Here is a 13526-nt window from a genome sequence, read left to right on the forward strand (position 1 = left end):
CCTGCTGACATCTGTATTTTCCTGTTCTTCTGTATTCAGGTCATGTGTTTGCCTTTGGGTACAATCTTAGCCAACGCTCACTGCATTCAGCAGCAGGTGCCTTCCTGTGTCCTGGCACTTCAGTTCGTAGTTGAGTGTTGGCGGAGCCTGGATCACTTCCCTTTGCGCATTCCTATAATATAATCATTTGCTAAATACTGGCTAACGTTCAGCTCTGACTTACACTAGCGTGTCGGTCAAAGTTGGCCAGTTTTGTAGATTACTATTAATTTACAGGAAGGAAGGAAAGAAAGAAAATGAAGATCCTTTTGAGAACTGAAGCAAAGGATGGTCAAGAATGGCAAGCTGCACTCTGAGAGCACTGTCTTTTTGCAGTTGTTGCATTGGTATGGGCTTGAAACTAAAAAAAAATTAAACCTCCATGTTAAATTTGGCTCACAGGAAATGCCACATTCTTTAAAATAGACTCATCTTCCTCTAGCATTCTTTTAACCCCTCCTGTCACACTGGGCAAATCACTTCACATTTCAAGGTGTCTGGGTAATGGGGGCTGTATCGTAAGGGGACCAGGGTGTGAAATTTTTTATTCCTTCAGCAACGTGGTGTTTGTGTGTGTATATCACATGGTAAATGTGGAGTTAGTCACTTTACAAGGCAGGTGTTGTTTCACGCTCTGGTTTTGCTGTGGCTAACTTATCCACCTGTCCATACACTCTAAGGAGAGGAGGGGACAGCTGTCTTTTTTACCTGTTGGTTTTTTTTAAGATTGCAAACCTTCCTGGCAGGGAAGCGCCCAGTTACTATATTTTGTGACCGTGACTTTCTGTGGTGGAGTTTTTTAAGCCATTTGTGCTCATGTGTAGATGTGTCTTACTACGTCCTCCACATGAATGTGGAGAACTGAGGTTGTGCTGTATGTGTAAAAAACCAAAACAAAACGAAAAAAAGTTTTCACGGAGCTGTTCCTCTTATAAATGACCTGAATGAAAACCACAAGATGTTCTATAAATGTTTGGCTTATCCAACTGTTGTCTCTCGCTTTTCAAGCTGGGGAAATGCTTGTCTTCATAAGTGTAGCACATCCTTCAGCAGCTGTGCTTGGTCTTTATTATAGCTTTCTCTTGTGACTGAGAGAAAAATCTTGCTTCTTGTCTCTCTGAGTGTCTCACAGAGCTTTAGTGAAAGGTTAATCTTAGCCCCGTGTTAGCACAGGGGATCTGGGGAGATGAAGGTGAGTTTGGGCTCCACTGAACACTCTGGGTGTTCCCAGCTGGTGGCATTTTCACTGGGAGCTGCTGCAAAAAGCAAGATCAATGTCTTAATCCCTCCCTGCCCGTGTCTGACACAGTGCACTAATTCGTCCCCGTTAATAACTGGGGCAAGCAGTGTCAGTAAGAGGTACTTCTGGCAGCTGGGGCTGCCTGCCTCGAAATCCCTTTCCAGGCTGCTGACATTTAAAAGCCAACAGTTAGTCCCCATTAGCCATCAGCTTTGTTTGGAACAGGATGGAGCTTCCCTGTATGTCTTCTCCTTCCCTGCCAAGCCCCACTAGTCAACTCACTAAGGCTTTTTACTTTTTCCCTCTGCTTTGTTGGATGATGAAAACAGTAACTGTTCCCATGAAGGGGAAGGGAGCTCAGCTGCCATTCAGAGCTGTTGCTGTTGCAACGGGACTTCCTGTTGTGACATAAAAGAAGGCAGGAGGATAGAGGCTGAAATAGATGAGCTTGTTCTTGGACAGAGTGGCCAAGTGCTGCAAGGATGTAAGTGCCTGATGAGCAGGGCTGCTCAAGTTGTGTCAGAGCTTTTCTGGGCCCTCTTAGGGATTGTATACAAGTGGCCTCAGAATACTTACACTGTGGATTCGATCCACACTCTGTTTCACACGGGTGCCCTGGTTTCTTAGTTATAGAGACGTGGTAGTTTGCACTTGTGCTCCTGTCCACAGGACAGCTAAATACTTGCTTTGGTGAGGAGCAGGGACGGGACTGAAGGAACAAGGGCACCGGTCCTAGAGACAGCACAGCTGGCTGAGCTGGCCTTCATTGCTGGAGACCAGGCTTGCTCCCTGAGTCGCAGTGTGAAGGCACTCCTGTGAAAACCTTGGCTTCCCAGCTGGGGCCAGTGTCTACTGGATGAGATGTTTTTGAAGGTGAGCAGGGCTCTAAAGTTGTGCTGTCCTGCCGTATCTCTCACTCTTCTTCCACCATGTGTTTTGGCTGTACTCCTTCATGTAGATTTGAATAACATAAACCATCAGAGTCTTGTCAGGGTTGATCCTGACAAGATCCCCAATTTGATCAGGGTCCCTGATCAAATCCCGCAGATTTTCTGCCTGGAAACCTGATTTGTCCCTGTAGTGTGGTGATTCGGGAGCAAGAACTGTCTGCAAACTTACTCTTCTCTCCCATTCTCCAGATTTGCCCGCCAGTGGTGAAGACACTTCATTTTCTCTCCCCCTCCTCTGATTAAGGAGGGGAAGGTGTTTGGGTTTTTTTTTCAGTTTCCCTGGAAGATCCCTAGGACTTTTAAACAGTGTCCTAAGCAGTTTGAATGTATGTGCTCATGCTCCATGTGTGGGTATGTGTGGCTCAGGGACTGCTGGCTGAAGGTTGGAGACCCTCAAGACATGCAAGTCTGCACGTGTTTTGTGAAAATACAGGGACAGAAGAAAGACCTGATCATGTCCCACTAACATAGCGGTGTGACCTCACCCTCCAAACACTAAGGAATCAGGAACCAGTGTTATGCCCAGAAATACGTGAGAAGCTAAGCCTTGTTATTGCCAGTGCTCAGGGACCACTGCGAGGGCCCCAGGCTTCTCTTTGCAGGCGTTGGGAAGAGCAGCAGCCGTTGGCTGCCAAGTGCTACGTGAAAGTTCAGTGTGTAAGTGACTGGTTGCTCTAAAGGAGCAAAATGTGCATTAGAGATTTCCACTGCTGCTTGTGAGCAAGCAGGCTATTCGAGTTAGCAGCTTATTACCTCTCAGGACAAGAGAATAATAGTGAGAGCGAGACCTGGGCAAGCTGCCTGGAATCCTTTAGAAAAGGTAGAGGGTGGTGTAAGTGTTTCGCAGTGCTGGATGAGAGCTGTTATCCATCCCTTGTCTGTGCAGGTGGTGCCTTCTCAGAGCACAGCACTGAAGTGACCTGTGCCTTTCTCTCAGCTGGCATAAAGTCTCCACATGACAGTGATGGTACAACATGGTGTCCACAGCTTGATAACAGGAATACTGCCAGGGTGCAGTGGGCCAAACTCATTCCTGGATTAATGCTGGGCTTTTCTCCACTGGCATTGCTCTGGCTTTGTTCCAGAGATGCTGCCCTGCAAAAAAGACAATTAAATGTGGTACCAAATTAATAAACCTGATTACTTCAGCTCAGCTGGACACCTGTTATTATCATTATGGTTGGTTATAGTTGTTTTATCAGGAGAGTTCTAACTGTACTCCTGGTGAGACCCAATTATAGAAGATACAACTGCAAAGTATCGAGATACAACTGCCCCCCAGTACAGTTATACTGGGGAGCTCTCTAGCATATTCCTCTGAGATTTTTTTTTTTAAATAGTGCAGGGAAAATGTAAAATGTTGTTTGAATAATCACTGTGGGTTTCCTTTTTAATCCATGGTTGCAAATAGTCTGATAAAAATAAAATAAAAAATAAATAGTTCCAGCAGGATAACACAGGGAATTGGAATGATCTTGCCATTAACTTGAGATACAGAGAGAGCAGGCTAAGTTATGCTGTAGCTGCAGTGTGTCACCCAGGACTGGACTTCCCCTTGCTTCAGGAGTATTTTGAGAACATCCATTTTGATTCAGCCTTGTATTTCAAGGGGCAATCAAGATTTGTGGTCCAAAGCAAAAAGTTGCTCCGCAGCTGAGAAGCTGGACTTTGCTGGTTAACATTTGCAGGTAGGAGGCTGGCGGTGGCTCTCAGATCCAAGCAGCCTAAGCAGTGAGGGGCGAATGGAAGAGTCGGCGCTGCGACTGAATGTGCCTTGCATTAGGTAGTGAAGGCACACACTCAATATCTACCAAGCCTTGTTGCCACCAGTTTAAGTTTGGCTGCTGACTCTGTGAAAAGCAAATTATCTCTCACTTACTCCAACAGAAGCCGGCTTTCGGTACCAGAGCATGTGCAGAAGTGATGGGTGCCTCCCTACACTGCTTGAGGGCACATTTTCTGTTGCTGTGGGAGATGGGATCCTGGGGTGGATGAACCTTTGGCTTGTCCAGCTTAATCTACAGTACTTTTTATGTTTTTATGCTACGTAATTGCTGCTACCTATTTGCAGATGAAACCTGTACTTGTGAAGCATGTGTTAAAGTGGCTGTTTGGTGCTGTCCTGTTTTTCGCAGGCCTTGGATAACGAAGTCCCTGTGGATGTCATTCACAAACTCACCGCCATTGACAAATGGTTCTTGTATAAGATGCGCGGCATCGTGAACATGGAGAAGATCCTGAAGGAAGCGAACAGGTAAGGACAGCCTTGTCTTAGGATACAACAGTTCTCCTGGGGATCCTCCTGCTGGGAAACCTGTGGTAAGCCCTGCACACAGATGCAGTCAAGGCTGAGAAGTTTATTTCAGTGCTCGGAGTGAGCAATGTTGTCTTAAAATCAGTTCACCGCCTTACCTGGACAGAGAAAATTTCTGAGGACGCTTTTTTGGTAAAAGAGCTTCTTTAGGTGCTTAGGTATCTTTGCTGTTCTTGGGAATTATAGAAGTTCTGGTTTATTTGGAAAATCCTTGCTTTATCTCCGAGGCTAAGGCTGGGAATGTGGGTGGCCTGCAGCGAGTACCAGCACGCTGCACTTGTGTGCCTAGGACAGAGTTAGCCTTCAAAGACAGAACTTGTCCCGACTCACTACACCTGAGGGTCAGTTTTTCCAGCCTGGCCAATTGATTTTTAAGCTTTTCTGCCTTGCTGTGATCATGCAGTGCGTGTTGCTTTTGTACTGCCCTTTCAAACATCAGTCATTCCAGACAGATTTAAATATAAATCTTCTCCTTTCTTCCAGAAAAATAACCATATAAGGCTAAACCGGAAAGATGGTGGTAAATTAAAGCTCTGTGCTGTATTTCAGTTCCAGCCTCTTGCTGACTTGAGCTTTCCATTCATGGTTTACGAGTCTGAGAGAACCTTGCCGCTGTATGTTGGATGGCTTTTCTGCTTTGGGCACCCCTTGTGTTAACCAGTTTCACCACATGATGGCACTGGGAGTGCACCGTAGCCAGTAGCTCACTAAGATTCTAGGGAGATCATCTGCTGTGATTTCTGCTTCTTTGACCAGCTGCACGGTTTTAATTGAGCAGCAGTTGCTCTCCCTTGCCCCCCGGAACAAAGCTGGATCTGGAGCTAAACAAAAATAAGGAGGGAGATGTTGCAGAGAAGGAGTAGCTTGGTTATTTACAGAAATCTATTGTTTGGCTGCACACGTTTTGCCCTCTAACATCCATGTCATGCTGCATTTGTCTTTAGTTCCTTAAGTACACATGCAGCTCCTGAGGAGGAAAAACAATGCCTTCAGATTCCGTTTGATTTCCTCACTGTTGGAGTGGCATGCTCTGGAATGGTGTACTTGGAATCCCAGAGGCTGGCCCCGTCGTCAGCTGGTATAAATCCAGCACCACTCCACAGAGGCCAGTCCTGCCGAACCGTCCTGTATCACCGAGGTTGCCTTATCACGGAGTTGCCTGCAGTGGGTGGCAGGCGATTACACTACTAGTGATGTGATCAGTAGCTGGTACCATCCCATATTGTATTTCAACCTTCTGGTGACTAGGCAGCTGGCTGTATAGGTGGCCTTTTGCAGTATCCAACCTTGTATTTGTGTCATACACAACCAACGGTGTATCCGTCTTAAGCGGCTTCACACAGTTCAGCTCAGATTGCAGGTGCTGAAGTTAACTGAGTCTCATTCACTTATCAGTGCAGGTTTTCACTCCCCTATCCTTACTCAGACCTTCCTAAGGAAACTGTCTTAACTCACAGCCTGCACTAGAGGGAGGGGATGGACTGTCCAGCTGCGTGATGTTGCAGGCACGTTGGCACAAAGGCAAAGAACCAGAGAAAAGTAGTTCTGACCTGAACTAAGAGACTAGTCCAGTGAGCCACATCAGGAAACACATCTCTGCAGTAGCCGAGGGAAAGCTAATTGAGTGATGCAAATGAGACTTGGCACACGTGCTCTTCCTGAAGCCAGCTGTTTCCAGTCCCCAGCATGCCTGGCATGAGCTTTACCTGTGCTACAGGATTATTTACAATCGAAAAGACACTGTGATTGCTTTAAATCGTTCTGTTGCTGAAACACAGTTAGCAGAAGTTGTTGTCCTGTTCCCAGGCACTGTTGCTGGTTACAAGTTTGCTCTCTGTTCTCTTGAATCTATCACTTCCTTCTTGTCTCTGGATTGGTTTGGGGCTCCTTTGCGGTGTGACTGTGAATGCAGTTGGAGTAACGTCTCTGCCAAGAGTCTTGATTTGGGCCCTGCAGAGCTGTTGTAGAGACTGGTAACAAGGAGATGGTCTCTGCCAAGAGGAAATTTAGAGCTAGAACAAGTGGCTGTGACAGACAGGTGGGAAAGGGGGGTCAGAGGCAGCTGGAGGCCTTCGTGAGCAGTTCAGCAATCAGCATTCACACCCTGCATGCTGTCCTGCATCCTCACCACGTGGAGCGATCAGGGATGAGCAGAAGGCCTCACTGGTTTATGCAGGGAATCTCTTTCTATGTGTGAAAGGTTGTATGGGATCATATTACGGCGGGGAAAAAACCTTTCTGACCTACAAAAATTTGTCTATTCTCTGTGGGGTACAGGCAAGGCCAGCCATTTGCAGAGACTGTAGAGACTGGGAAAGGCACCCTCTGTCACATTTGTATTTGTCCCAACAAACTTCTTTCCAAAGAAGGTTGGACCTGGTGCTGGGGAGACTGTATAGCTGTTGTCATGCTGCAACAATGCTGACAATCCAGCAATCTGTTTGACTCTGCCTCTGGGCCCTCTAAGATGGAGAAAGAATTGTTCTGGGTTTTGTGATTTGGTTGCAGGAAAGCAAATGGCCTGGGTTGAATTGGGAAAAGGAGGCCGTTTTAAGAGTACTTCCAGGAATATACAATAATACCACACATCAAACATGTGCCTCTGCTGTTTCTCCTGTGACCTACATAGTTTTCATTTTAAGTGGCAACTTACACTGTGGGGTTCTGTTGTTTTTTTTTTGACCACTGTGATCTTAACTATAACCTTGCCTACCACATACACGCATGAACAAAGCCACATATACGTACACATACGGAAAGAGCAAGCACCACACCATGCTGTCAGTGCACGAGTGGGCGATGGTGTTGTGGAGTAGTGGTAGTGCAATAGGATATGCTGTTATCAGGAAATTCTTTTGCTAGATTTGGCTTCACCTGTCCAGACAAAAAATGGAGGGGGAGAGCCCTGTTGTGACCTCACTGGCTGTCCATCACAATGACAGCTTGTGAAGAAGAAGGGCGTTTGAGCAGACCGTGTCTAGCTGACTGAGGCAGTGAGGAGTGAGATGTGACTTTATGACCAGGGTTATGGACCCAGTCCAGAGTGAGTCAGATTTGCAGTAAGGTCCAGTAGCACCTTTATCTTCAAGAGCACAGCTAAAGCTCAGACTTGGAAGTAACATCTGGGGCATGTTGGATGCAAGACACTCATGGTCTGGGTGCAAGGGAAAGCCTGTTTTGGAATTTGCATCTCTTCTTTGACTGTCTGCAGTGAGGATTTGTTTGCATGTGGCCATGGTTATTTGTATCTGTTCCTGATTTTGTGATCCCTGAGATGTGTGGCTGTATGCAAGGAGAATACATGACAAATGCTGTTAAGTGTAGGTGAAGAGGTAGGCAGCTATGGTGCAATCATCACTTCCACCCAAGTGATGTGGGGGCAAAGGCCTTGTTGAAGATCAGTAGGACTTGTGCTCCCAATTCTCTTAGGCATCTCTATAGCAATTCAACCCGCAATTGATTGTATTTGCCGTGACTTGGGACCTCATAAGGACTGGAGAAAAGCAGAGGTAATGGGGTCAAGTTCACCAGTGGGAAAATCTGAGTAAGACTCAGGAAAGATTGGGCCTTCTTGCAACAGGCAGAAGTGTGAGAATATTGCCCAAAGAGGAGCATTTCCATATGGATAAAAGGCTGTTAAGTGGCACTGTATTGAGAAGAGAGGAGCACGATAAACCCCCATTTTGCAGTTGAGCAGCAAAGCACAGAGCTGGTAAGCTTGCCCAAAGTCTCAAAGGCAGTCTGGCAGAGCAGTGAACAGAACTTGGCCTTCTTAAATCTCAGCTCTTCAAATGAACCTTAAGGAAAACAGCAGGTCTTCCTTTTGGTGGATACCAAACTAGCCAGCCTATTAGCAGCGGGAAATGATGGCACCAGTCGCATTTTGATAACTTTATACTTTGAGGCTTTGAATTTGTACTTTGGAGCTTCGTTTTAGAGGAGAATGTGTCCTTGCTGTGTGGGCATTGAGTGAAAACCCCTCCAGGCCTGTAGTTTGCTTGGAAGAGGTAAATGCAGTCCTATTATTGCTCTTGTCATTCCTAAAGAAACACAGGTTGATAGAGGGGAAAGCAGAAAAGAGCAGGAGGGTGCAGACCCTCGGCCAGCATTAGTAGCCAGGTGCTCTGCTCAGTCGCCCATGAAGAAATTGTTTATTGCAAATTCCTTTTCAAAGCTCATGTCCTTGGGTCTGTGAAAGGTGTGCTTTGAAAGCTGCTTGCTGGAAGCATGACTTGAATTCAAAACACGACTATGGTGGAGTAGCCACAGAAATACAGGTGCAGGAATTAAAACTTGGCTCCAGCAGGTGACCTGGGAAAGAATGCAGGGAGGAAAGATCAGAGAGGCCATCAATAACCAGTGCTCTTCCACAGCAGCTATTGCACACCCACTCTTCTCAAAAGCAGTGTTTCTGCTGACTTGGGACAGGTCAGAGAGCATAATTCAGAACTTGTGTGGGTATAAAACAGAGCAGGTCCAGTGGCGCTAAATGAGATTGCACTGATTTATACTGTGCAAGGAGCTGTCACTGACATATTTGTAGTCCTTGCTCTTAACTAACTGGGAAGATTATTTTTGTCATCTTTGTGAACTGTGGGGCAGGGAAGACTCAGGAGCAAATTAGGAATTCAGTACATGAGAAGAATATAACATAAGCAGCTATTCAGCACTGTTGTTTGTGCTTTGTGTGGGTCTGACATAAGATACTTTCTGCTTGTCTTATAGAGCCACTGGTAGTAATTCCACAGCTCTATTTTCTTTCAAAACCTCTGTACAGTTGTAAAAACACAATACGCATTTTTTTCTTGATAGAGAGGATGTGCAGGCATTGCCCTTTAAAAGCCAGTGGGGAATCTCCATAACTGGTATGTACAATACCAGAAGCAGGGCAGTCTGTACCATGGCATCCCAGCAAAGACCTCAAAGCTCTCTTTTACCAGAGGCAGAAAATAGGCTTTGAGGACCCATTTCTTGGCTGCATTTTGGTGTGAGGTTCATGTTACTTAAATCAAGATGTCCACAATGAAATTTATTAGCCCGGGGACTGAATGTTAAAGATGCAGAGCCTTGGAGTGATAGTTGTTCAGTGAGTGAGATTTGTTGGTTTACAGCTCCTGCTTCCCCGAACACTCCTTAGACAGCTTTTTGTCAGTCATCTCATGAGTTCCTCAGGAGAGGAAAAATAGTAACAATCTGTTTTCTTGAGAAGAGAAGCGGGGAGAGAATTTACACACTGATCTCATTATTTTAATTGTAGCATGTTCAAAATCTTGTAAAACATCAGGAGCAATCAAGGAAGGCACTATGAGCCTTGAAGCAGAGAGGGACAGTGTCTTTGTACATAATCCAGCCTGAAATCAAGTAGGCTTTCGAAACCTTCCAGGTCTGTGAATACTGACAAGGGAAGAGCTCTCTCAGGATGGGAAATTAGGCATTTTTGTTCCATCACTTCTTGCTTTCGGTCCACCTTGCTTGCCGTAGCTAAACTGTAGTCTGGGCTTAAATCCCTCCCTCCAGATTTAGGTGTTGAGTTCAAGACTGCTGGGCTGAGCTGGAGTGTGTTTGTCTTTCCAGCTCCTATTATGTTCATGTCCAAGCCACGTGAATAGCTGCTGAAATAAACTGGAGGTGACCTGCAAGTGTAAGCCTGTGGGCTTACAGGGCAGATGTTAACTGATGCAACAGATGTGTCCCAGCTGCTCCCAGCTCAGGCTCTGGCCCTCAGTTCATGAAATATTCCTGATCTTATTGATCAAGACCCCTTAACGTGCACCTAAGCAATATGCAGGTAGGAATAAACTTGACAACATACCTAAAATGAAGCAAATCCTGATTTGGGAGACAAGAAAAAGAGTGCTTCTTCCCATATCAAGCTGGGGCTTTCTGCTGGCACCTTTATTTAGCATCACTCCTGAACTGGTGGATCAGATGAAGGCTGGTCAAGTGGAAGGGAGGGCCATGCTGAAGCGAGGAGGCTTTCCTGGTAATTACAACGCTGCCAGCATTCCTCCAGTCAGTTAATAGATTTCCCCAGGTCCTCTGTGCCAGGTGAAAATTTCCTCATTATGGGGAATTTATTCCAGTTCCTTTTATTGTTTATTACTGAGGAAGTAAGAGGATGGACTTCCAAAGACGGCGGGGTGGAATTTTAAGCAAAAAGCAACAAGTCAACACTGGAAGCTGAGATGGAGTCAGAAGCAAGGTTTGGGAAAGACTTATTTTGTTTACAAACTGCAGAATGTGCAGATGACTTTAGCTTTCCATGAAAGTGAACAGTTTTGAATCTCTAAAACTTCTGACTGTCATTTTGCAAAGGCAAATCCTAGGAAAAAGGAGCATTACAGGAGTCTGGAATCATGACCGCTTAATCTAACCATGTTTCAGATTTGATTATAAACCTGCACGGGAGTTTAATCTCTGGAAGACTTTTTGCTCTGTGTTTGAAAAGTAAGTGATGCTCCAGGGGAAAGTGGGAGGCAGTGATGTAGGACTGGGTCGTGTGTCTGGGAAGAGCCAGAACTGAGAATTTTTTTCTTCTCTTTTTAGCGCTGGATTTCTGGTGAGCTCTTGGAAGGGTTACTTGCACTCAAGCATTCTACTCTTGCTAGTTTTAGTGTCTCCAGCAAGTCTAAAAGGCTGTCTTTGAGCAAAGGTGGTGGGGATGCTGCCTCTTAAAAATCATCACCCCTTAACCTCTGCATGTCTCAGTTTTGCTATCTGTAAGATAAGCATCACCCTACCGTACTGTTCACATGTTTCTTTATATTCTTTCCATGAGAGTTAAGATAAAAATGCTAAAAATTATCCTTATTAGTAAATGGAAATTATCCAGGTATGAAGATGTGCGCTTAGTACGTGCAGAGGGGCAGCTTGAATTCCATAGCAGTGCTGAGGGTGTCCAGCTCTCTGATCCAGTTCCCTTTAAACGTGGTGGAGCAGTTCTGCTGGCTTACTCTGCCTTCCCCTCCTTCTGGTTGTGCCTCCAGATTCCTGGGAGCTGCCTCGGAGGCTTATGGCAATTTCTCATCTCGTGGCAGATTCTCGTTTCAGGCGCTTGGAAGGCAGCACTGCTGGGTGTTTGACTCTTGCTGGTTTTCTGTGACAATGCCAAGTGGCAAAACTGTTGCATCCCCAGGACTGCGTTCTCATAGCTAACCTTTCCTACCTCATAATGAGCTGGGTGCATTTCCTCTGTATTAACCTGCCTCTGTGGCAGTGAGAAATGAGAACACCTTTCCTGTCTAAGTGCTGCTCAAATAGAGGCTCCCACCGCATCTTTCGTATTAGCCACATTGAAAGCTACATCTCTTCTCTTTATCGTGCATTGGGAGTAGCAGAGGAAAAAAATCATGGTTTCATTTCCCCTTTGGGTAGTCTGCTTTCCTCTTGCATGCTGGTTGTCCTGTACAAAACTGGTTATCTTTTTATGTGAATTAGTAAGCATCCTAACCTAATATAAGCCACTAGCCCAAGGCAAATGAATCATGTCGCCCAATGATCACTGCTTCTCTTCTACCCACCCTGCTGGGGGGCTAACAATGAATTATATTGTTATAATGAGATACAGAAAACCTGAACTGAAACAAGCTGCAAATGAAGGCAATTTTCTTTCTCTGTCAGTAATCAAATGACAGCCAGCTACATGTGTTTCTGAGGCAGAAGAGAGGGAGGGCAAAGGAGAAAACTGCACTGAAACAGGCTCATTTTCTTGGGGTCATCAGGTCTGCTCACTTCTACTTAGGGAATGCTGAACCTAGAAGAGAAATCTAACATGACTGCGTTCTTCTTAATAGCTGGTGATGGCCAGCATCTGTTTAGCCAGGGAATCGGTGGATTTTGCTTTGTTTCCTCTGATAAAACACCCATCCATGCCTTCAGTTCTGGCATTCATAGTTTATGCACAAAGTCCTGCCTCTGAGCTGAGATGTGAAAATAGAAAGGGCTGAGGAGAAGCAGTTTTGTGGTGGAGGCGTTAGTGCATGAGAACGGCAGGCTATACCGTACCGTGGTGCTGCGAAGTGGGCCTGCTTTTGGGAAGTCTTTCTGCACGCAGCACTGAACCCAAAACCTGGGAAGCTCAACCTGCTGGATTAGGCAGGACTGTTTACTTCTGACACTAGCAAAGAGCAGGATCTGCTGGAGTAAGAAGGGTGGCGTGGTGAAAGGTGGTGGATCAAGGGTGTGGGTGGTACACCTGCCTGGAGTGCCCTGAGGGCAGAGCAGGCTGGTGGTGCCAGGCTAGGACACAGCACAGAGGACAGCAGTTACAGGGAGCGCTTCCTTTCTGCAAATCCTCAGCAGCTGTCTGCTGTGCTGTTGTAGGCAGGTGGAGCGCTCAGTTCTCATATTGCTGGGAAAGGAGACGATGGCATTGGGGAATTCACAGAGGAAACCCCATCTACTCAGGGATCTGAACCCAAAAGTTTCTGGACTCCTGTTCTGCTGTTGGAACAGCTGCTTTGACACTTCTGTGCCTCTCCCCTGTTTTATGCTAGCCTGACTCCACCGAGGGCAGCGGAGCTGCTCGGTGCCTTGGCCAGAGTGGAAAATCCAGTCCAATGACTCTCTTTCATGCTTCAGCTTCCTGACACATCCCAATGAAGCGGCCTTACCCCTCTCCTCCCACTCAAATAACATAATGCTATTTATTTAAAAATACCATCAAGCAAAGGACATAATTCAAAAGCTGTGATTTAGGAAAATTGCTTGTTTGTTAATCATTTCCCTTTTCCTGGTTCAGAGCTTGCTTGCTCATAAAATATTGATTTATTGGGCAGGCAAGGATGCGCTTGGCAATGAAGATGAAAAGCAGAAGTGCTGATAAAAATACATAGGCTTTTTTAAATGTTTTTGCAAAAGCTAAGCTTAGAAAAGGTAGCTTGGAAACAGAGACAGGCAGAAACCGTAAGGGCTATAGGTGAAGTCAAAACAAAGCAGAACAAAGATAGTGTGGGAGAGAAAAAAGTTAAGGGAATAAAGCAGG

General features: G+C 45.8%; 1 protein-coding gene across 1 annotated transcript in view; it reads left to right on the forward strand.

The window, feature by feature from the left end:
* The window catches only part of CPS1 (carbamoyl-phosphate synthase 1, mitochondrial), a 71767-nt gene that overhangs the window by 21477 nt on the left and 36764 nt on the right, over window positions 1–13526 (forward strand). Inside the window, exon 15 of the mRNA XM_010141114.1 lies at window positions 4365–4483. Coding sequence (XP_010139416.1) covers window positions 4365–4483 — 119 coding nt within the window. The remainder of the gene's footprint in view (window positions 1–4364; window positions 4484–13526) is intronic.

This window comes from Buceros rhinoceros, unplaced genomic scaffold (assembly GCF_000710305.1).
Source record: "Buceros rhinoceros silvestris isolate BGI_N320 unplaced genomic scaffold, ASM71030v1 scaffold12888, whole genome shotgun sequence".
Classification (NCBI taxonomy): domain Eukaryota; kingdom Metazoa; phylum Chordata; class Aves; order Bucerotiformes; family Bucerotidae; genus Buceros; species Buceros rhinoceros.